Consider the following 24,458-nt stretch of genomic DNA (forward strand, 5'->3'; position numbering starts at 1 on the left):
ACAAGTTGAATTCCACAGTTGACTCGAGTGCAAGTAATGAGACACAAAAGTCAGCAATGGTCCATGGAAAATAAAGGTAAAACCTCACTGCTGCCTGAGGGCTTGTCTTCATGTGCAACTCTTCAGCTGCACCACTGTATTACTTTAGTGACGATGCAACTGCCATCCGTGTAGCTAATCCCCCTCTCTGAGAGGCAGTAGCTATGTCAAAGCAACGAGGGGGTCCTGTGGCACCCTATAGACTAACAGAAAGGTATGAGCATCAGCTTTCGTGGGCAAAGACCCACTTCGTCAGACAAAAGGGCTGTATGGAAGGATGTTCCCTGCTGCTTTTTTCTCACCTGTTTGTGTTTCCTTTCCCTCTTTTTCTTGCTTGATGACTCTTTTTTTACTGCTCACATGCAAATTCAGCAGAGCACACATCAGTTTGTTTTAGATGGACCTGATTGCCAGCGTCAGTTTGGTACATGTGCTAACGTTGTACGGCGCAACCGTATAACTTCACCTACTGTGTTGCCACACTTGTCAACACCTGGGGCCATAACTTGGGTGAGTCCTGCCCAGTATTGTATGCCTAGAAAATATGCCCAACAAAGGGGTGTCTGTGCCATATCTGTTCTAGCAGTGGCTGGGCTTCACACTTCCTATCCTGGCATCTGCCACCCTGGGAAGGATAGTTGACACTGTGACCCATCCCCACAGTCACTGCCGCGCCCAGCCTGCCTCTGTTCTAGGCTGGTACCTCAAAGGCCACCATGGGAGCCCTGCATGTGCCTTGAAGGCCCAGCACGCCTGCTTACACATTTCAGGGTAAAAGCAGTCAGCACCCAGGGGTCCCTCATTTTTCCCTTCCACATGCGGAATAAATTTTGTTATGTGCACTGAGCTGGGTGGATGTGCACCACCAATGGAAACACAGGCTGCCGGCGGTCAGCTAATCAGCTGGGCAGCCCCGTAATCGCTCCTGAGCAACCGCCCAGGTGCTCAGCTTACGGGGAATCCTGGTCAGAACCCGACACTCTTTGCTCTAAGTGCTGCCTGTTTGCGAGGATCCAGTGCACGCCTCAACTAAACAATGCTTTTGTCTTTTCTTGCAGGGCTACGAAGGGTCTCTTATCAAACTCACCTCCAAACAGGTAACAGCCTAGCCAGTGCGCCAAATCTCAGTATTGCAGACCTTCGCGGTGATGCGATTAGCAGCAACAAGTGGCCGCACCTCGGGTTCTCACCCACCCCCAGGGTCAGGGTGTTCCCCAGTCTCCCACCTCCCTGCAGGCTAGCCGCTGGCCCTGCTATAAATGCAAGCGACAAGGTGCCTGTATGTGTTTGTTGGGTTGAGGGGAGTACTGGTAATTTAAGACTGAGCAGCCTGGGGTATGTGCCTAGATCATCGGGGGAAGGTGGTAAGGTGTTACGGCCCCAGACCTGTGAGCTCTCGGGAAGATGCTCTGAGCTGGTGCTGCTGTGGGCGAGTGGAGCTGTGAACGCAATTGAAACCGCTCCAGAGTGACGTGATGAGCAGCTCCCTGCCCCAGCACACTGCAGCCTTCCATTGCAGCAGGGGAAGGTGTTCAGGCCAGCTGGGGCAAGCAGCGTAGTGCAGGGCCTCGGCAGAATCCATCTTTTTCCCTTGCATGTGGGGAGAGCTTCCCTTTGACCCTCCGAGGATGGGGCGAATGGGCTGGTGCTCAGCATGGCACCTATCTGGCGCAAAGCGAGCAGCCGATGGCTCAGCCGCCAGCCCCTGCAGCAGCATCCTCTGAGCAGAGAGCCCAGTTTTCTGCTGTAGCCCTGCTGCGATTACCCAGCAGGGAAAATGGAGAGGAGCCAGGACGCAGGAGTAGCCTGCAGAGTCCAGGCCCATCTTCTCCCCCAGGTGCTTGGAAAGGAGAGCAGGAGACAGGTTTCTCGTACGGTCCATCTAGCCCTTGCCTCAGAGACCGGAGCCCCATCCGGTACATGCTGGAGCCAGTCCTAGAACAAGGCCGGAGCGTGTCTGAAGGCTGCGCTTCGAGAACATCATTGGGGCCAGCTGTTTCAATCAGGCTTTGGGAGCATGGCCCAGGCGCTGCGCCATTATGCCTTCCACAGAAAGGCCAGGCAGGCAACAGAGGCTGTGATCTTACAACCAAGCCAGTCCAAGCGAAGCTCATTGGGCAGAGCTGGCTCTTGGAGATCGGCAGGGTGGTTCTCCGCTCTGACACAGAGATGGCTGGTGCAGACTATGGGTTCCAGGTGTCCCAGATGGGTGGTAGCGGGCAGGTCCCTGTGTCTGTCGGGGAGGGTGCATGGCCCTGCATCTGCTGCTGACCCTCTCCCTTCCTTGTCTCTCCTCAGCCCGTGGGGTTTGTCAGCTTTGACAGTCGCTCAGAAGCAGAAGCTGCTAAGAACGCTCTGAATGTGAGTACGGCAATTCCTTTGGGTGAAGCGTTCGTGCTCTCGGTGGAGGAGGACTGAGGGGTGAGGGAGGCGGCAGCATGGATCCAGGGAATGAACTGCAGAGCTGAGTAGCTTTATACAGCTGTGAGTTGAGAGAGCCCCTAGATAGCAAAACCAAGGGCTGAGCCTTCTAACGTTACTCCTGAGCTGTGCGGACGGAACAGGGTGGTCCTCCCACGTATCCGACATTCAGAACGGTGGGTATTGAGTGTGTTCTTGTTCTCCAATCTACCTCTGTATCCAAAATAACAGAGATTGATTGTACGCAGGCTGCTCTTCATTAATGCATTGCTCATTGCCCGGGTGTTCATTAACCTGGTCCACTGTAAAGTTTAACAGCTTTATAGTTTTGTCCCAGGGATTTTCGTTAGTTACTTATCCACATGGTTTTCGGTTCAGGACTGTGCCTTTTGCTTCTGTGTAGCTTTTCGACTTCCTCGGCTCTCTGGGGCTTTCCCCATATGATTGCTGGTAGTTCTCTAAATCCCTTCAATGTGAGGATGTGTACATTCTGCGCTCACTGATTTGTAAATATCTCCTTTTCCCAAGTGCTTCCTGCTCTGCTGTTTATCAGCTGCTAGCGGTACAGCCTTCACTACTTCCTAACGAGCCATCTCTTTCCTATTTTTATCCTAGCCCCTCTCTGCTGTCCACATTCCTGACTGTACTGGGGCACAAGCAAATCAGTCTCTTACCCTAAAAACAGGTCAGAAAAGTGAGGGCTGCTCTGATCTTCTCAGTTTTCTGCAAATCAGGTAGCCGCTTGCAAAGAGACCCTTGAGCTCAGGACCTCGAAGCTTGAGCACCTTACAGCAGAGAGAGAGAGAGAGAGCGCAGATTTACTCGGCCAGCCTTGCAGTTCGACCATGCTCCCACTCTTCCCAACAATGCCTGCAACCAAAGCTAAGCCCAGTGAGTTGAACTGGTGCTTGTGGAGTTCTCAGCAGCGTGCTTTGCCTGCTGACTGGAGGAGGTCACCTGAGAGATCCGGCGATGCTATTACAGAGACGTGGCCCTCTCAGAGCCTCAGCGGTGATAAATCAGAGCATCGCCACTGAAGCCAGTTCCATCAACTGAAGCTTTGGCCCCACATACCAGTCCTTATGGGTGGGGCTTGCTGTGATGCCTGAATGTAACGTTGCCTAACTTTTTCCATCCTGATCGCTTACTTTTAATTGCTAAGTCTCCTGCCTAATTTTAACTCTTTGGGTTGAAATTGTTTTCGTTAGCTCTCTGACCCCGGTGAATTGTTCTTTGTGAAGTTTCTGGAAAAAAAAAATTCTGTCCATTCTGAGAATGTGGATGTTCCTGAAAGCAACATGCTTTGTAGCAGCAACTTGAAATTTGCTCGAGGATGGCCCTAGGCTCAGGAATGCACCTTTTGCACTCTGGCTCCTGAGTAACTCCAGAGCTGGCCAGATTATCAGACTCTGAAAACAGCCCTTGACACATGTATAGCTGAGATTTATTGAGGCTTTATGCAAAGATCTCCAAACAGGCTGACTGCACCAGGCTCAAGTCAGCCCTACGCTGCTTGCCTGCTAAGTACTGAACCAGAGCGCCCCATGGGCACAGCAGTGCTAACTCCCCGTTCCTGGGCAAACTCTGACTGACTGATGTTAAGAATCCTGTGCACGTCGCAGCCCTCCTTGTGGAGCAAGACCTCATGTCCCACATCACAAGTGGGGTAACTTCTCCCCCTCATTTTATGGGAAGGGGTGTAACTGAGAGCCCAAAGTCACTGCTTAGCAGAGCAAGGGATGCCTCCAAAAGGGCAGACCCAAGTCTCGGCCAGGCGCCTTGCAGAAGGGATTACTATGCACTGACTGTGATCTTCTGTACCACACCTGCCTCCAGAGCCAGGAGCAAAACTGAGCCATGTGGCTATCCATATTTTACATCTCCTATTCCAGGGGTCTGCAACTGAAATCTCAAGAAGAGACAGTTCTTTCTAATTCAGTTACAAAATCTACCCTTCAAGAGCTGCAATGCACATGAATACGAGACAGTCCTTCATAAATAACATCAAACCAGACCTTCTGTCACCCATTTTAAGACCAGCGGGCGCACACACACTGATTTGTACCAGTTAAAAAGTTAAATTATCCCCATCCACAAACCTGCCTCCCGCCTCCAGGCTTAACCCCTCTGAGCCCCAACCTCTGCCCCAGCCCCAGCCCCTGCCTGCAGGCTTAACTCTCCTCAGCACGCACACTTCTGCTGCAGCTGTGGCCTCCCCCTGCTGCTCCCCATCGTGTCCTCCTCCTTGGCGCGGTTGTGCGGCTCTGGCAGGGGCAGGCTTAGGCTCGGCCACCCTCCCCACAGCTCTCCTGCTGGCTTAGACTTCCACCCATGTGGGGTGGCTCCCTGCCCAGCCAGCTTTCTCTCCCAGGTGCCAGGCTGCCGCAGGTGACAGCTGTGCAGCTCTGGCTGCCGCCGCTTAAACAAAAACATTAAATTCAGTTGGCTCAATGGCGAGCAACTGAATTTAGTATTTTGTTTAAGCGGCAACAGCCTCAGGAGCCGCAAGAGGAGTCAGCAGTGGCAGCTCTCGGAGCCGCAAGTGGCTCCTTAAAGAGCCGCATGCGGCTCCAGAACCGCAGGTTGCCATCCCCAGTCCTATTCTGTCCAGAAAATAGTTGCACAAGGTGCTGACTGGAGTTCCCTGTAAGTCGAGCACTTGGATGCCTACCCAGGAGAGATTTAGGTGCTCCCCCAGCTGATTGGCAAAGCACCTACAATAGGTAACATGTGTTGCTATTGGTGGTGCACATCCAACAAGCTGTGGTCCACAAAATTTATTCTGCACATGCATGGAAAAAATAAGAGGGAACCCTTCTTGCCATTGATGGAGAATCCACCAGTCGTTTGAAATTTTTCCACAAGTTAATTGTCCTCACGTCAGAAATGTACACCTTGTTTCCAGCCTGACTTTGTCCAGCTTCATCTTCCCCAAGCAGAGCTGGACCTGGCAAGGGACTTAAAACCAAAAATTAAACAGCACCATTGCTGCATAAATGAAAAGAAGAGTGACCGCTAACCACTGAGGTTGGGTGGAGATGAACGATTATTGAGGCCGGACCCGACACCTGAGCAAATACTTTGTCTCAGCTGTCAGTAAGGGTACTGCAGCATTTGGGTTCGTGGCAGGGTGGCTAATGGAAATGAGGATAGGGAGGGAGACGTCGCCGTGTGCAAGGTGGAAGTCAAACTCAACAGCTTAAGGCAGAGGCTCCCTATCTGCTGAGCACCACCCAGCTCCACTCCAGCACCAGTGTGGCAGCCAGTCCTGCTCCTGCCCCTAACTGTGACCCAGCCACAGCACGCTTACCCCTGTCCGAGTCCCTGCCCATCCCAGAGCAGCTGGTCCTGGTTCCAAGTGCCAGGGGGAGCCTGGACTGAAGTAAGGGGATACTTGAAGCAAAAAGTTTGGGCCCCACTGGCTAAATAGAACTGAATGAGGGGCCCAGATAACCTCCATCCAGGAACGTTAAAGGAACTGGCACAAGGGTAAGGATTCTGTAAACTCGGGAGCCTCATTCTATGACTGGAGAGTTGCTGATCCGGTTCCTATTTTCAAGGGGAAAAATGTGATTTAGGACACACAGGCCTGTGAGTTTGACCCTCAATCATATGCAACATCTTGGACAACATTTTGGAAGAGGAAGCAGTTAAGGACAGAGGTGAACAGAAAATGGGATAAAGTACAAACACGAGTTTACAGAAGTAGACCATGTCAGGCCGGCTGCTCTTGTTTGAGTAGACAAGTGATAATTGACACAACGGAAAAAGCAGAGAACTAATCTACTTGGATGTCAGTAAGGCGCTGGGTACAGTTCACATGAGAACCTATTAGTTATTTTGGAGAAGATGTGGATTAAGATGAGAACTGGTTAAAGGGGCATTACAGTGCAACATACTGAAGGGTGACCTGTGAAGCTAGAGAGAGGTTACTAGTGGAGTGCCTCAGGGACTGGTCTTGAGACTGGTCTTATTTAGCATTTTTATTAATGACCTTAGCACAGGAAGTTGGAGTGTGCCACTGTTCCCTGTAAGATGAGCACATGGGCTACCCTCCAGGAGAGATTCAGTTCCTGCCCAGCGCCCGCCTGCAGTGTGCGTTTCTATTGGTGGTGCACAGCCCATGTGCCGCAAGGCACATAACAAAATTTATCCTGCACATAGATGGAAGAAATGAGAGCAGATATCGGCGTGTGCTAATAACATTTGCAGATGACACAGAGTGGGGAGGCATTGCCAGTATAGAGGAGGACCAGAATATCAAACTAAAAGGCCTGGATGGCCTTGTAAACTGGCATAATAGACATGGGATGAAATTGAATCGTACAAAGTGCAAGCTCACGCATGTGGAGACTAACAACAAGAATTTTTGCTACAACATGGGGCCTGAGCAGCTGGCAATCACAGAGGAGGAGACAGACCTGGCTGCACTGGTTATTCAAAGAGGGACTGGGAGCTGCCAATGCTAAGCAGCAATAAATAAAGGACTAATGTCCTCCTAGGAGGCATCCAGCTAGGTATTCCCAGTGCAGAAGGGAAATGCTGTCCCATTATACAGCACAGATACATCCTCATCTGCATGCAGGTCTGGGCTCCTGTGTTTAAAACAGATGGTTCACACTGGAGGAGGTTCAGGGATCAGCTCGAAGGATAATCAGCGGAATGGAAAACCTACCTCAGGAGCGGAGACTCGAAGAGCTTGGGGTGTTCAGCCCAGCCAAACAAGTCTGCTGGGGAGAGAGGAGGGAGGGAGAGGAGTTAAGTGCCCATGCGGCTGCAAGAACAAACGTATAGAAACTGGCCACACACAAGTTCAGGCTGGAGATTAGGCCGAGGCTGTACTCAGAGGAGCGACGGTCCAGAACGCCTTCCACAGGGAGCTGTGGGGGCAAAACACTTAACCAGCTTCTCAGCCGAGCTTGCTACGTTGATGGAGGGGATGCTAGGGTGACACTGCCAACAACAGTGTGTGGCCCATCTCTAGCAGCAACTACCACCAATGACTGGAGACGGGGACATCAGATGGGGAGGGCTCTGAGTTACCACAAAGAATTCTTTCCCAGGAGTCTAGCTGGTGGGTCTTGTCCCCATGTTCAGGGTCTAACTGATCCCCATTATTTGGGGCCAGGAAGGAGTTTCCCCCGGCTCAGACTGGCAGAGACCCCTGGAGATTTTCACCTTCCTCTGCAGCAAGGAACATGGTGGCGTGCAGGTTTAAACTCTTGACAGTGGCACATGCACTATAACCCGACACCTTTAAGTCACCATTTGAGGAATTCAGTAACTCAGCCAGAGGACAGAACATGAGGACGGCCATACTGGGTCAGACCAAAGGCCCATCCAGCCCAGTAGCCTGTCTGCCGACAGTGGCCAGTGCTAGGTGCCCCAGAGGGGGTGGACCGAAGCTTAGGGGTCTGTTACAGGAGTGAGGTTCTATGGCCTGCAATGTGCAGGAGGTCATACGGGATGGCCTTGATGGTCCCCTCTGTGAGCCTAGGTGTGTGGTGTCCATTGTGCTAGCCACTGGCCACTTGTGGCTATTTGGCTGGTTGAGGGTGGCTAGTTGATTTGAATGAGTATGTTTTCAGGTTAACGTGGCTAGTTTGCTGAATGTTTGCAGGCAATAATGCTGCCCACTTTGTGCTTAGAACATCACCTAAAAGCGAGAACTGCTGGTCACATTAGGTCAGCAGATGCACCCAGGGGCTTTTTAAGTCTCTGCATCCGTCTAAGTGTTTCTGGTGATGCTGGGCCCTTTCCTCTATGTACTGAGAGAACCTCGTCAGAAAACAGCCGCAACGCTGAAAGGGGTTCAGGCTCAGAAAACTACATCTGCACATACTTACAGCACTGGGTAAAGGTGGCTGGGCAGGGTTTTCCCTCCTGATCCTTCTGGAGACCAGCTGATACCTTGATGCATGTTATGGAACGAGGCCCTAAGGCCTGCGATCCGTGAGTGAGCCCAGAGACATGAGATTAGATGTCTTTCATTTAAGTGCAAATACAATTGGTCATGAAATTATTCAGCCATCTCATAGACCTTTCTCCTTGTCAGCTATTTAAAACCTCATCTCAGTTAGGATTAGTCTTGTGCATTAGTGAGCCGGGGTGTGTTTCAGACACGTTGTCCATTGGCAGAGCAGGAGTTAATGCGGTGGGGAGAGTTTTAGTGATAAGAAGAAATGTGTGGAACATGTCAGAGGAGCTCCTTGTGCTTCCTGCCGACTGCCCTGACTTTCACAGGCAGAGAGCCAGAGGAGATGAGGTGGAAGCTGACAATGCCAAGGCTTTTCCATGTGGGTGAGAGCTCTTCTGTGCATTGTGGCTGTGTAATGGGGCAGCTTTGGGAACGTTGCAGCTGAAAACGTCCATGGAGCCCTGTATCCTCAGACACACAGGGCTGGCTACTTCCGAGGAAGGTACAGAAAGGCCAGCAGTGGGCAGGCATGTCGGGGTTTGGGAGGGTGTTTGCTCTTTCATGCAGGTTTTATCCAACTCCTGCATATGCGGGATTGGCATTTGGCCATCTCCTCCCATCATTTTGCTTTGCTAGCGTGCCCTGCAGGCTGGCAGGGGGAGGGGGAGATGCCATGTCTGCCAGAATCTCCCCTCCGCTGTCACTGCAATGGGACCAATGGTCCATCCTGTTCAAGACATCCAGTCACTGTGGCCCAGCAGCCTCTGCCACCTGACGCAGACCCCAGCCGGCTGCTGAGTCAGAGGTGTGGACAGCTGGTTGTGTGAATATATGTCATAATCTGCCTCGCAGCCACTGCTTGCTCCCTGCAAGAACAGTTGTGGTTCCATCTCGCTCACCACCTGCAAAGTATCCAGAGACTCATGAAATGCCTCTCCCACCCCATCTTTCTAATTTAGCCACAGCCGTCCCCATGTCCATGCCCAGCATGCACAAACAGATCCCAGGGAGACAGGCACACTGAGCCCAGGCAGTGCTGGCAGTGATGGGTAGCTAACAAAATAATTCCCTGCACCTGCCCCTCATGGTACCGAAATTCGCCTTTACATTCCCTCCCCCACAACTGAGATCCTGGCCTCTCATTGCCAGAGGCTGCCTGGGCACCCTAATCTGTAATCTTGTCTCGTATCCCATCTCCAGCCGTGGCCTATGCCTGATGCTGCAGTGGAAGGAGCAAATACCACAGTGACCCGTAATTCCTTGCGTACATTACCCAACAGATGGGTATGGGCAAGGCTCAGCAGATACGCAGGCAACAGGGTTTGCCTGCCTGCCTCAGCCAGTGCATCGGTACAAATGTTATTAGTGGGGAAGGAATTCTCTAGCCCCCGTTTTTAAAATCCAGCTCCGGGATTGGCTGCTGCATCCAACGGCAATGCCATCAGCACTGTCCCTGCCCCTTTTGTTTGCCCAACACATTTCTGCTCTTAAGCCACACGGTGGGGGACTCTAAGGCCAGAAGGAACCACGGGGACCATCTACTCAGGCCCTGGTGAGCACACAGACCGGAGAACTTCTCCAGAATTGTTCCTGGAGCAGATCTGTTCGAAGCGCGTCCCACTTCGATTTAGAAACAGTCAGTGGTGGATTAGCATGGCCTGGGATCAGTCATGCCAAAGGTTAATGGCTCTCACCATAAAAAGGTACCGCGTCTTTCCAGTCTGTGTTTGTCTAGCTTCTGCTCTCAGCCATTGGATTATGGCAGGCTCTTCTTCGCTGGACTGGAGAGCCCATTAGTGAATGTTCCCCCTCCCCATGCACCTATCAAGTCTCCCCTTAGTCTTCTCTTTGTGGAGCTAAGGAGACTGAACTCCCTGAATATCCCAGTTGTCTGCACTTTAATCATTCTGGCAGCTCTTCTCTGACCCTTCCAGTTTACCAACATCCTTCTTATCATAGAATCCTAGGGCTGGAAGGGACCTCAGCAGGTCATCTAGTCCAGCCCCCTGCTTCAAGCAGGATCAACCCCCACGAAGTCATCCCAACCAGGACCTTGTCAAGCCAGGACTTAAACCTCGAGGGATGGAGGCACCAGAATTGTGAGCACCAGAACTGGATGCTCCTGTGGCCAAGATGTGCCCACTCTGTGGGTGAGTCTGACCAAGAAAACCATGTGCAGTAAGGAAGCAGGGAGCCCACCCCCGGCCCAGGGGCTCTTGTTCCACCATCCCTCTAATAACTCCTCCCCACACGCACACTCCACTGAGAACAGTATGGTGGCAATAGAAAGGGAAATGCTCACATGCAGAGGGCTAAATGGAGCAGAGCAACAGAGGAAGGAGTGGTGACCAGTCAAACAGGATTATGCCCAACATGCGGTTCCTGTGGGTCCAATAAGTCCATCATATAAAAGGAGAGATGCCCAGCACTGGGGTAAGCCGTGTCCAGTAGCTGTCGCACCAGTGCCAAACACAGAGGTAAAATAGCCCCTCTGATCCTGCTCACAAGACCGCTGTTGATGCATCGCAGGCGCACCTGAGCCTTTTGGCGGTTGCGTCACACCAGGAGCTCATGTTCAACCAGTTATCTGCACCAGCCCTCAAATCTTTGTCAGAGCCACTACTTCCCAGTGAGTGGGGGGGGCTGACAGCCAGCGTGGGCCCCGCCGCAAGGTGGAAGGAGGCCCTGGCTCCATGCCCCACAAAGGGTGGTGCCAAGAGTGGAAGGGGCAGGGCCTAAGGTAGTTGTCCCCTTCTGGTGCTTGCCAGCCCCCCACCTGTCACAGCCACGCAGAGCAGCGGAGCTGCCTAGCCGTGCACTTCAGAGGACCCAAAATGGTGGTGGCGGCGGCCGGAGCACCAGGTCCCTTTGGAATTCCAGGTCTGGGGTCAACTGCCCCCTTTGCTCCCTACTCGTGGTGAGCCTGGGTAAGCGTGGCCGACCCTCCGTGTTCCTGAACGTAGACGATTGGCATTTGGCTACATGAAAACAGCATCTGGTTTGCTTGTGCCCAGGTAAGCTGCAGTGCATGTGACGAATTTATTCCTCACATGGATGGGAAAAAACGGAGGGAACCCTGCCTGTGGGGCCACATTGGACAGCCACTCACCAGCACGTCCCTCTTTATGATCACTGCCGGCTAGTAGGTGTTTAGAACATCAGAACGGCCACACTGGGTCAGACCCAAGGTTCATCTGGCCCAGTGTCCTGTCTGCTGACAGAGGCCAACGCCTGACACCCCAGAGGGCGTGAACAAAACAGCGGATCCCCAAGCCGCCAAAGTGATCGCTCTGCTGACATCCATTTCCAGCCAGGGACATCTTGGCTAGCAGCCATTGGTGGACCTGACCTCCATGAATTTATCTAGTTCTTTTTTGAACCCTGTTAAAATCCTGATCTACCCAGCCGCCTCCAGCAGGGGAGTTCCACGGGCCGGCCGTGCGCTGAGTGAAGAAAATCTTCCTTTTGTTAGTGTTAAACCTGCTACCCCTTCGTTTCATTTGAAGACCTCTCGTTCTTTGGTCATGGGAATGAGTAAATAACTTTTCCTGATTCGCTTTTTCCCCGCCAGTCAAATTTTAGAGACCTCTGTCACATCCCCCCGCCACTTAGTCTCCTCTTTTCTAAGATGAGATGTTCCAGTCTTTTAATCCCTCGAATGAACGTTATGTTAATTTTCTATCTTCCCAGTCGGTCAGGAGCCCTCTTTCTTCTTTCATCTAATGGGATGGGACAGAAAATGGACACGCTGGGTACCCTCCGCATTGCAGCAAAAGGCAGGTGGGGATGGGGCAGCCCAAACCTGTGGTTTGCTTCCCCTCAGCCCGGAAGACAGGAATCCCTCCACCTGGCCCGTGCAAGTAAAGTCCAGCCCAGAGTCCTCACAGTAAAGGAGTGTTGACTTTCTGCCAAGCGGACGCTGCCCCCCGACACACCTACAGATCACAGCTCTCTGAATTGTGTGAGGGACCCCGGCCTAAACCCACTGAAATGCTGTCCCAAACGAGGACCCCGAACTCAATACTGCATTGCAGGGACTCTGTGGCCAATGCATTGGCCCTGTTCATCCCCAGGGAGAGGAGCACGCACCTCGGCTTCAGTGTGTGTAATTCCTCTGGCCTCAGCAGAGCTCTGCCTTCGTACAGCCTCACTTTGGGCTCCGGCCCCTTGCCATCAGACACCTGCAACTTCCCTCACACACTAGCACTGCTGTGCAGCTCTGGGACTGGTGGCTGTGCACTGGCTCCAGGCCAGTCCCCGGTGGGATAACCCGTGTCAGGCTGGGGGGTGTAAATGACCTGAACTGGATCGATCTCCTTTGCAGAGTTAGCCTTTGCCCCTCTCTGGTTTATTCGGGTTTGCCCTGAGAGTTTAACCCTTTCAATCCGAGGTCGGACACCAAGGCTCAAAGACTCAAACCCAAACCAGCTGAAACAGCTGAGCGTCACTGGGATTTTCATCTGCACCAAACCCAAACGGGCCCAGGTTTGGGCCCAGAAGTAACTCTTCTCTTTAACCTTGGCGTGAACTTTAAAACCAAGAAGTCTTGCTGGGCTTTGTGCTTTACCACAGGTGTTTTGCGCAGATCTCCCCGCAATCCGGACCTGAAGTCTGCTGTCCCTTGTCCCCTGGGGAGCCCCAGAAGCAGTGGCCTGGCCCTGAAGGGAGCCATTTTCAAACCACACAGTTAATGATTTACTCATTCATGCCCTGCTCGTTCCCAGGAGAAAAACGGATTTCAAGAAGCCCAGCTCCCTGCTGTCTGTACAGCGTTAATCTCATTATGATGCCATTCTGGGCAAAAATCATTGAGTCCCCTGAGTAATCTCATGGGGCCAGGATAACAGCGAACAGCCCGTTCTCTAATGTCTTTCTCTGTTTTCCCTTGTCTTCTTTTGAAATGTTAAATATTTTTGGCTCAGCTAATCCCTGAGGATAAGGGCTCAGTGCAGCAGGACCCACACTGCCAAATATGGTACTGATGCTAAAGATGTTAGAGGAATGCGACTTGCTATCAATTCAGAATTTGGTGCCAGACAAATTAGGTCATTTAAACTTCGGCGGCTTTGTAGGATGTTGAAACTTTAATTTGGAAGGGAAAATCTGGTGTTATTTTTGCTAAACAACTTCGTGCCCTGGGGAACATAGCTTGGCTCTTTCTTGCTGTGCCCAGCAGTCCCGGCTTTTGTCAGAGCAGGAGGGACTTCTGTTGTGCGCACGCAGATGTGATGGGTGGTCTGTGGGTGTGCACGGTGTTATGGCATGTTTGTTTATGCATGGGCACGGCCAGCCAGGGGCACAGCTGGTTACTTGCCCATACAACAAGAGGACTTGAGTGTACAACTTCTTGGAGGTGAGGCCCCTTATAGCCTGCTGGGGTAGGGGCAAAGGGGCAGACATGGGAAAAGTACCCAAAAAGTTACTTGAGTAAAAGCACAGCTGTTCTGGGGAAAGAGTAATTTAAGAAAAAGCTGCCACAGCCTTCTGGAAAACTACTTGAGTAAAAGCAGCAGCACTTCTGCTCCTTCCATTTGCTTCTTACGGGAGGTGTAGCACTGTCCCCCCCACCCCCATAAACCTTGCCCAGAGGCCCAGTGAGTCTGTTCCTCCCCTGATCCGCCCCCCACCCGTGACCCAGCAGCCCCTTGTCCACCTGTTTAATGGTTAATCAGTTAAAGCTATTGACCAGTTAACTCATTACATGGGACTCTACATCCCTAGTTTCTTTTTTCCTTTATTTGCCTCCTCCGCCTCGCCTTTTGGATCCCACTTGGGCTTAATTCTAGAGTTTGGGAGTCCAGCCGGAGTCCGACAGGAACATTTCTCCTGATTTTTGACTTTAAAGATATTTGTGCGGTTCCTCAGCCCCCACCCTGGCCTGCTCAACATGCAACCCCCACACAGCCCTTCACTCCGAGTAGACGCCGAACCTCGTCTCCTTTCCTCCAGTTTTAGAGTTGCTGCCTTCTAGCTGTGGCTCTTCTGCAAGCCCCTGGCAGGCTCTGCTACCTCTTTGCAGCATGGTTAGTAATAGTAAGTGGAGACCCGAGGTCGACTTTGGTCATTACCTCTGCCCTGTGACTGCGTAGTGTCTGAGTTGGGACACCGCATGGCCTGAAGGTGTAAGCCTTCAAAGGCTGCTGCATGTGACCTTGTGACCTATGCTATTCCCATAGCGATTTCTGGTTCCGGTTCCATGGTGCTTTGTGAGCCTGTTTGGAAACAAATTAAGGAAATCAGAGTCCTTATTAGTGAATGTTTTATCTGCCGACTCACTAAAGATAAGAATTTGCTTTGAAAACGTGCGTCATTGGATTCAGCTTTAAAATAGGAATTTTGGTACTTTTGCCTATGTGGCTAGTGGTAGAGGCTCTCACCCTGCAATCAGAGCCATGCAGCCAGACCCCAGGAACCCCTGGAGCCCTACGCAAGTCTCCTGGGGCCTGCCAGCCCGGCTGTCCTTGCAGGCTAACACCATCCCCATCCCAGTGATTTGGGTTTGCTTTGCGTGGCTTTTCAGGCAGTGCGTTTGAGGTACTGGCACCCTGAGCCGCAGTGGCTTCTCCCGCCAGTGCCCAGAACACTGGCCTGCAGGGCTGACCTCATTCCCTATTGGCTGTACAGATGATTGACACACTCTGTTTTCTTGCTTTGACAAAGGGAATTCGCTTTGACCCCGAAATTCCGCAAACGCTACGACTAGAGTTCGCCAAGGCAAACACCAAGATGGCCAAGAGCAAGCTAGTGGGAACCCCGAACCCGAGCACTCCTCTCCCCAGCACTGTACCTCAGTTCATTACCAGAGAGCCATGTAAGTGTTTGGTTTTACAGTCTTCTTCATTCAACAGCTGGTAGAGATGGCCAAGGAGTTGGCTTTTGGGGCACTCCGTGACTTAGACAACCTCCAAGAAGAGAAACAACTGCGCTAGTTCGGTGACTGTGCAAAGCAATGTTAGATGTGAATGAAATGCGCCTCCTCTCGTTGGCTGGAAGATGAGGTGGTTTTCTTAGACCTGAAGCTGGAGGTGACCCCCTGGCAGGTTGTGTAGGCAGTAGGTATGACGAAGTGGCCTTTCTTTTTGCCTGTGCTGTTGTTTTCTGGCGATAGAGTTGCTACTGGTACTCTTTGGATCTTCAAGGCACAGTCACATCTAGAAGCGGAGGTCAAATATTTGCATACGACAGTGGAGGATGTAAATGTCTATGTATACATCTAGGGACGAAGAACAGAGGCCATACTTGCAGGTGGGGGGACTCTCTCCAGGGGTCGGTGATTGCCAAAGATTTGGGAGTCATCGCAGATAATTGCTGTGGCCAAAAAGGCTAGTGGATCCTTGGAGGGAGAAACGGGAATCTCAAGTCATAGTAGGGAGCTTATTTTACTTCCTTATTGGTGCTGGTGCAGCCATTGCTCGTATAGCGTGTCCATTTTTGGTGCCCAGAATTCAGGAGTATGTTGATAAATTGGAGATGGTTTAAAGAAATGCTGCCAAAATGATTAAAGGGCTAGAAGTCATGTCTTACAGAAAGAGATATTCAGGGAGCTCAGTCTGCTTTCAAAGTGAAAGATAAGGGGTGACTTGGTCATAGTCTGTAAGTATCTACTTGGAGTACAGGTATTTCTTTATAGGCTCGGTGAAATGTATAGTGTGATCCAATGACTCAAAGTGGGTGCTCGACAAACTGAGGCTAAAAACGCAACATACATTTTTGACAGGGTAAGCAGTTAAACTTTGGAACAATTTACCGAAGTTCATGGTGGATTCTCCAGCAGCTTTTAAATCAAGACAGGAGGTTTTTCTAAAAAGATATGCTCTGGGAATTATTTTGGAGCCATTCTCATGTCTTCCTGGGGTTTAGACTAGATGACCACACAGGTCCCTTATGGCCTTGAAATCTGTCGAAAATCACATCTTCTATGATTCTGGTAGCAGGGCACTGGAACAGAGCATGCAGATCAGTACCATGTCTCCAGCAGTGGTCAAGGGTGGCTATTCCTTAGGGAATCGCAACTCCATCCCTTCCCCCATCATGGGGACAGTCCCTTCTGGACTCCCACTGGCATTTCATGCGTGAGACTGACTTTTCCCAGCATCTCACACAGTCATTTAGCCAAATGAATATTGCACACTCCCGTGTGGTGGCGGCCAGTGTTCCCTCTAATTTTTTTCCATCCATGTGTAGAATAAATTTTGTTGTGTGTCCCAAGGCATGTGTGAAAGTGCACTGCCAGTAGAAAGACTGAGGGTGCTCTGCTAATCAGATGGGCAGGGGCCATTTAAGCAACCAGCTTACAGAGAACACTGTGAAATCAAGTTCCATCTGTGCCAGCTGGAAGGGGTGCCCCTGGAGGTCACGTCGGCACAGATGGTTGGCTGCCCTGTCCCAATGTTGCCCAGGTGTTCTGCTAGAGCAGAACCAAGCTGGGTTTTTTAACATGGAGATTTGGGAGTTCAGAACATGCTCAAATTTTCAACCCTGGCAGAGGAATGTGAACGACCCTGCTGTCACACTGCAGAGAGATGTGTGTGCGACAGAGGCAGGGACCACATGCCTGTTCACTTTGTAATTACAATCTGAATGAAAAATCACATGGTTTAACGGCATTCTTTGGTGGAAGGATAGCGCCATTCGGGAGCTAGAGATTTCAGTGAGCATCTTTCTTAACCACTGTGCTGCAGACTGACTCTAGTGTAAATAGCATTGTTTCTATATGATGGATGTCTTTTTACAATTGTACACATTGCTGCCATAAACAAAGCTCGGCTGAATGTTGGCAAATAGGCTCGAGTTCCCATTGCATTAAGCTCTGTAGCTCAACAAACCACTTCTTTGCAAATACAGCTGTGGAAGAACAGCCAAGCTAACACCACCCTGATTGGATATACTCAGACAAGGTTACCGGTGAATATTACTTCTCTTTAATTTGTAAATCTCCCCCTTAAGGTTAAATTAAATCTTAGCTCAGCCAATACAAGTCTCTCCAAACAAATACTTGTCAATATCTACTGGAGTGACTTCATGGCAGGTAGACTGCTCTAGACCACCCAGTCAGGAGGAAGGTGGCAGGTGAAGTCACGATAGGCAGTCTACTGTCGACCACCCAGTCAGGAGGACGAGGTGGATGAGGCTTTTCTAGAACAAATAACAGAAATAACAAAACCACAAGATGTGGTGGGGGAGCGGGGGAAGGCGTGTTTTTAACTTCCCAGACATCTTTTGGAAAAGTCATCCAGCAAAATACACAACATCCCATAAGTTCTTGGAGCATTGTATGGACAGCTTCCTGTTTAAGAAGAGTGAGGAAGTGACCTGGAGGACCATTTTAGAAATGATTCCAACGAACGGTGGAATTGGTAGCAAAGCTGAAGGTGGAAGGCAGATTAGGAGAAAGCGATGGTGAAATGAAAGATTTCACAATTTTAAGGGAAAAGAAGGAGTAAGAGCAGCAGAATGAGGACTTCAGAAAAGTAGACGTTAGCAAACTCAGACAACTGGTAGGTAAGGTCCCATAGGAAGAAAATCCAAAGGAGGTGGGGAAATTCAGGGGAGACTGCAGTTTCTCAGGGGCAATATTAAACAACAATAACAAACAATCCCACTGCAAAGGAAGGCTCAAAAGACAAGGAAAGGGTCAGTCTGGCTTCATCTGAAACACTTTTTATGGACTGAAAACTCAAAAGGAATCTTATCATGAGTGGAAACATGGCCACATTGTAAGGAGGAGTACAAAAGAACAAGTGTTTAGGGACTAAATCAGGAAGACTGACTTGCAAGACAAGTACAGCTAGCACAGGACAAGAAGGGCAGTAAGAGGTTCTTTCAATACCTTAGGAGAGCGAGAAGGACAAAGAAAGCCTACTTCCTCTGCTCAGTGAAGGAAGGGGCACCAGTAAGACAACGCCAAAAAAGCCAAGGTGTTTAATGTCAATTTTGCTTCAGTCTTCGCTAAAAAAATTGTGACTGGATACCTAAAACCCTTCATATTAACAACAAGGGGGATGGAACAGAAGTTAGAATAAAGAAAGAATAGGTTACAGAATATTTAAATAAGTTAGATGTATTCAAGTCTGCAGGGCCTGGTGAAATTCACCCTACATGATTTACTGAAACAGCCTGGGAACTCTTGGAGAACATGCAAGGTCCTAGAGAACTAGAGAAGGCTACCTTCAAACATAGTATCTGTCTTTAACAAGGGGAACAAAGAGGAGCCAGTGATTTATAAACCAGTAAGTCTAAAATCGATACCTGGAAAGACGCTGGTATAAATTGTTATATGATCAGTGTAAAACACCCACAGGATAAAAGAGTTATAAGAATAGTCAGCATGGATTTATCAAGAGCAAAACATGTCAGACCAACCTAATTTTCTTCTCCGAAATGGTTTCCTGGCTTATGGATGGCTGGAGGAAGTAGATGAAGTATATCTTTATTTTAACACTCTCAAACCGGAGAAATGTGGTTTCGATGAAATTATTTTGAAGTGGACGCACAACTGGTTGAAAAACTTACAGAGTAGTTATCAATGGTTTGCTGACAGTTTTGGAGGGCATTTGTATAGTAGGGTCTTGCACAGGTTTAGCCCAGATCTGGTTCAACATTTTATTAATTATTTGAATAATGGAGTGGAGAATACACCTGTAAAATTTGCAGAGGACACCAAACTGAGATGCTAACACTTTGGAGGAGAGGCATAGAATAACACGTTTGCAAATTGGAGAATTCATCTGAATTCAACAAGACAGAATTCAGTAAACACAAGTGCAAAGCATTATACTTAGGAAGGAAAAATCAAATGCACAACTCCAATCTACTATACATTTGAGAGAGTTTGTCTGTTTGTGTGTCTGTCCAGCTGTGAGTCTGTTTGTTCAAGAACACCTCCTACACAGTAAGAGCTAGGACCAGCAAATTTGGTCTGAAGTGTCCTCACACATTATTTAACTTTAAGCAGGTCAGGGTTTGTCTGTGCCAGGACAATGGGATGTGCCTGGAATGTGATTGTTTCCCAGCAAACAAAAAGGGAGGGATCTGGTAGCCGGGGCACCTGTGCTCCAGAATGACCACAGAAGAGCAGCAAGCATGTCCCTAACAGCCCTGGAGAGTGGTGAAGCAGCTGCTAGCCAGCTCAGAGCCCACCACCCCAGGTCGGCCCTGGGGAGCAAAGCCACTAGTCAGCCACTATGGCCTCTGGCATTCTGGACCTGCCCCAGGGAGAAACTGTTGGCTGCCCTCACCTGTGCCCTGAGCCCCCCCAAAGCTCCCTGCTGTCACTTCTGTACCCCCCAACATTGCCCTGAGCCCCGCCAGCCCTTACCCTGACTCCTGCACCCCCCACACCTTCAGCCCCCTGCCCTGGGCCCTCTACATCTCCTTGCCCCTACCCTGACTCTTGCCCCCCAACCCATCCCTGAAGGACCCAGCAAAGCCAGGTAAATCTACCGAGGGGAATAATTGGCAAGGCAGTGGTGCTGCTGGAAAGGAGCAGGGTTTTATAATGGATCTCAAAGTGAAAATGAGCAAAACAATGCAATTTAGTTATGAGACAGGCTCACACCATTCTGGGGCATTTTTAAGAGGAGCGTTGTACGTAAAGCGCCAAGGTAATGGTCCTGCTCTACTCAGCACTGGTGAGGCCTCGGGTGGAGCATTGTGTCCAGTTCCAGGAGCCACACCTAAGGAAAGATGTGGAGAAATCGGAGGAAGTCCAGAAGGGAGCAGTAAAAATCTTAATGGGTTAGTAAACCTGACTTGGGAGGGAAGTTTAGAGCATGGGCCTGTTTAGTTGTGAGAAAGGAACAACTGAAGGGTGACCTGATATGTCTTTAAATGTGCTGGTGGCTGTTATATAGAGAATGGCGATCAGTTGTGCTCCTTGTCCACTGCAGGTGGGACAAGGAATAAGGGGTTACTGGGCATGAAGGGCGAGTTGGGTTAGATAATAGGAGAAATTTCTGGTTCAGTGCTGGATTAGGCTTCCAAGGGAGGCTGTGGAGTTCTCCTCACTGGAGGTTTTTAAGAAACAGGTTGTGGATAAACACCTGTCAAAGATTATTTATATTTACTCAATTCTGCCACGGTGCAGAAGACTGCTGCAGATGATGTCTCGGGGCTCTGTCTAGCCCTGTGTTTCTGTGGCTCTGTAGTGGTCGTTCACACACACTCCCCCTGCAGAATGCAAATATTGCAACCTGGCTGTAGACATGAGTGTGTTATTTTTCATACCCTTTGTAAGTGGTTAATGGTGATGTGCAAAGTACAAGATGAACACCCACAGCTGATTCCCTTGTTGCCCTTTTACTATGGAAAATTTGGGCTCTGGGTTTTTCCCACAAATGTTGTCTGAGGTTAGTTGGGTTGCTATGTTTTACAATTGGAGATACACATCTCCTAGAGCTAGAAGGGACCTTGGGAGGTCATCTAGTCCAGTCCCCTACCCGCTTGGTAGGACCAAGCACCATCCCTGATATCTATTTAGTCCAGTCCCTGAATGGCCTTCTCCAGGCTTGAGCTCACAATACTGGGTTTAACAGGCCAATGCTCAAACCACTGAGCTATCCCTGCCCCTTAGTTCTTATTGTTCTGTGGTTGCTTAGTTCTTTATATTTGATCAATCCAGCAGTCAAACTGGAGGGATGGCAGGAACAGAACTTGTCCAAGTCCATCCACCAACCAAGTTCCACCCTGTCTAGATGCCAGCATGAGACAGTGCTGTCAATAGACTGCAGATGTTTTAATTATGAACATGTATCTCCTCTGATGTCCACTGAACTCCATGGTTCAGGCTGCCCTTCATGGGGCTCGGATGTCCTATGAGATCCTTGGACCTGGCCGCTAAACTGTAGGGACGCAAGTGTTCCTTGGGCTTCTTGGGCCTGGCTTCTTAATTGGAGAATCAAATTAATGATGGTTTCTCCTGGGCTGACCAGTTTAAGGCCCCAGAATGAGTACTTGCTGTGAACAGCTGTGTAATGTAGCAGTCTCCTTTCTCGGGGCTGCAATGATCGGCGAGATTGTTAGCACTATTAGCATTTATAGTGTCCTCATCAGCATCCAAGTTTAACACTCATCAAGTTGAATGGGACAGTTCACAGAGCGACTGTTTCAGGCTCTTTTCAAACTCAGGCAGAAATTTCTGACAGGAGATTGAGGAGCGCTGTCTTCTGGCTTCTTCCACGACAGCTGAACTCAGAGGCAAAGGAGAAGGAACAGCTGAGGAAGATCAAGGGGCAGACGGTCAGGCTAGAAAAGTGTCTCTGAGACTGCATCGGGGAGAGTCATGGGGTGACACAGGTGCTTAACACTAACGGTGCCCCCCCAAGTGCTCACGACTGTGCAAACACACTGAGGCCTGGTGCTTGCCTTCTGCATGGCGATGAACTTCACCCTCGTAGCAGCTGTGTGTGACTTTTGGGGACATTTCTCCTAGAGCTCCATGCAGCTGGGAATCAGAGTGGGAACAGAGGTCTCAGAAACTTGCTGTTTTAACTTGTTTACCAGACCCAACTGCCAGTCCTGCGGTATTTTTGCCATCAGGCAAGCAATGGTTTAAAACCTACGATGACTGCAAATTCCTGCTGTCTGGAAGCACTTTGGTTACTTTTCACAAGTGCAGTGAAGCAAAATCTCTTAAAAAGACATTAAAATTCATTAAAAGAGAGTATTAAATTATGTAAAAAGAAATCCAAGTATGAGCTTCATCCCATCCTTTCAAGTAAATATTTTAAGGAGCAGCTTATGTAGAAAACAAAAGAAGTGCCCTGCGTTGAGGCTATATTAGGACAAGACAAAGTGAATGAAAAATAAAAGCTGGCCAGAAATGATTTTTATGTATCACTTCAATATTTTTAAAAGGATCTGTCAGCTGATTGGACTTTTTTAGTGCAGCTGAAAATATGAATTGCTTTAGGGGCAGGGTATGGAAAATGAGTTGTGCTGCAAGAACAGAATCCCATTTTCAAAGGGGTTTACAACTCCCCAGTGAATGCAGTGGGCTGGACAGTGATGGGGACAGAGAGTTCAGGCTAGCAATTCGTGTTCCCAGTCTGCTTTCCCAAAAAACCCTTTTGGAACGAACAAATGTTCAGGGGGCACGGAGAGGTAGGCGTGTCGGTCTGTTTCTTCACAAAACAAACCAGCAGGACTTTAGCACTTTAAAGACTCACAAAATAAAGTATTAGGTGATGAGCGTTCCTGGGACAGAACTACTTCTTCAGATCTGGACAAGTGGGTCTCTCCCATGAAAGCTCATCACCTAATAAACTATTTTGTTAGGTTTAAAGTGCCATAGGACTGCTTATTTGTTTTATTCAGGAGGCGTGAGGACCTGGGTTCTGCCCAGCTAGGGGTTGGAGTGAGTTCCCCTCTCTTTCGTTCTCTCTCTCTAACACTGAAGGCCACGTAAACCCTGGGTTTTCGTTTGGGCCAGAAGAGTGCTACTCAGCAAGGCCTAAAAGAATGATTGCAGGGGGGGTTTCATCCGTGATGCTCTGTCGCAAGCGATTGTGGAGGGGGGACAGTTAAATAAATATTCGGTTGAGCATGAAATGCCAGTGTTGTGAGCAGCCTGTGGTGGGGCAGGGGGTCTGGAATATCACCTGTTGATGTAAAGGCCCGGGGGGACTTGGATGTCCACCTGTCTGGTATGAGCACCTGCACACACTGAAGAACCTCCCCCTGGATTCCTGCATCCAGGCGTTAGCTGGAGCACATTGTTTCACCCTCTATGTTCTCTGCCCTTTGGCGAGTAGCTGTGAAAGGGCCCCATTTCACCATGAGAGAGCCACTGGCTGGAACCTGACCTGTGTCCCTGGCTGCCCAGTAAGTCCATGGATTCTTGTCCTGCCTTCAGAGCTGTCTGGAAAGCAAACTGCAACTCCCCAAGGAGGGGACGTGTCCCAAACCTTTGGGCAGGTTTCGGAGTAGAACCAGTTGCCTCTCTTCATTGCCATTTCAGTGACGTTTGTGGGGATGTTTTCCACCCCAATTTAATCAAGAGCGTGTGCAATGTTGTTCTCATTCATTTTCATTAACGGTGTGTCATTGCCGACTCATTCTCCTGTGAGCTAGTAAGACATTACAACACAGCTTCTTCTCGGGTCCCTAGCTCGCGCCAGTGGAAAATCCCATTTCTTCCAACAGGAGCCCAGTTGGGTGTGAACCGTTGATGTTAGACGCAGCCCAGCTTCTCTCCTGTAGCCCCGATGTTGGGCATGAGCTGTTGCTGTGTCGAATCCCTCCACGTCAGGGTGGAGGAGAGGGTAACTGGTAGCATACGTGGCAGGGAGGCATTTTCACCTCCACAGACAGTTCCTCTGTAGCCTATTTGTAGCGAACTTCTCTCTGTGAATAAGAAGCAGTCCTGTGGCCCCCGCACGGATGACCAAAATTTAAGCAAAAGCTTGTGACCCAATAAAGTTGGTACTCTCGAAGGTGCCTCAGGACAGCTTGTTATCTGTGAAGCTACAGAATAACACGGCTGCCCTTCTGAGGCTTTCCCTCTCTGAGGAGAGCAGCACAAGCCCTGCAGAGAGGATAGAAATGGGGCCTAGATAGCACCTAGGCCTCATCTTGCACCCCACGGGGCTCGGTTTCCCCCTACACGTTTTCATCCTGTGGTGGAAGCACCCAACGCTTCGTTTTCCCCCTCTCAGTGATTGCGATGGAAAGCGGAGAAACCCCCATGGCCCAGTCACGCCTCATTCGCCAGGAGAGAGACCACTGTGCAGGGCTTTTTGGCTCCCACTCACGCTGGGCCACCTGGGGCCCGTTCTCTACTCCATCACATCCCAGCGCTTCAGAGTCAGGCTAAATAAAACCCTTGGGGACGGCTATAACGGGTGCTGTGTATTTGGCTGTGCTTGGCCTTAGGAATGAGCTCTGGCCTTAGGAATGAGTGGCGGGCGAGAGGGGGTTGTTTATCTTAGCACTTGCCAAGTTTTCTCTGTTTATCTTACTTTAAAGTCAACAGTGTAAACTCTTAATCTCCTGTGTCACTCAAAGGCCTCCCCTGCTGGCTCGCTCTGCCTTGGTTTTGGGGTGGGGGAGCAGGGGGGGTACTGCTATAGATGAGCTCTGCTGT

The 24,458-nt window shown here is 50.0% G+C and overlaps 1 protein-coding gene across 2 annotated transcripts in view; it reads left to right on the plus strand.

Annotated features, from left to right (window-relative positions):
• RBPMS (RNA binding protein, mRNA processing factor) overlaps window positions 1-24,458 on the plus strand; it is a 104,046-nt gene that overhangs the window by 34,658 nt on the left and 44,930 nt on the right. For both annotated transcript variants that reach the window (XM_074993823.1, XM_074993822.1), the window contains exons 3-5: window positions 1,098-1,136; window positions 2,338-2,400; window positions 15,038-15,188. In XM_074993823.1, the coding sequence (XP_074849924.1) occupies window positions 1,098-1,136; window positions 2,338-2,400; window positions 15,038-15,188 (253 nt within the window). The remainder of the gene's footprint in view (window positions 1-1,097; window positions 1,137-2,337; window positions 2,401-15,037; window positions 15,189-24,458) is intronic.

This window comes from Carettochelys insculpta, chromosome 4 (assembly GCF_033958435.1).
Source record: "Carettochelys insculpta isolate YL-2023 chromosome 4, ASM3395843v1, whole genome shotgun sequence".
Lineage (NCBI taxonomy): Eukaryota > Metazoa > Chordata > Testudines > Carettochelyidae > Carettochelys > Carettochelys insculpta.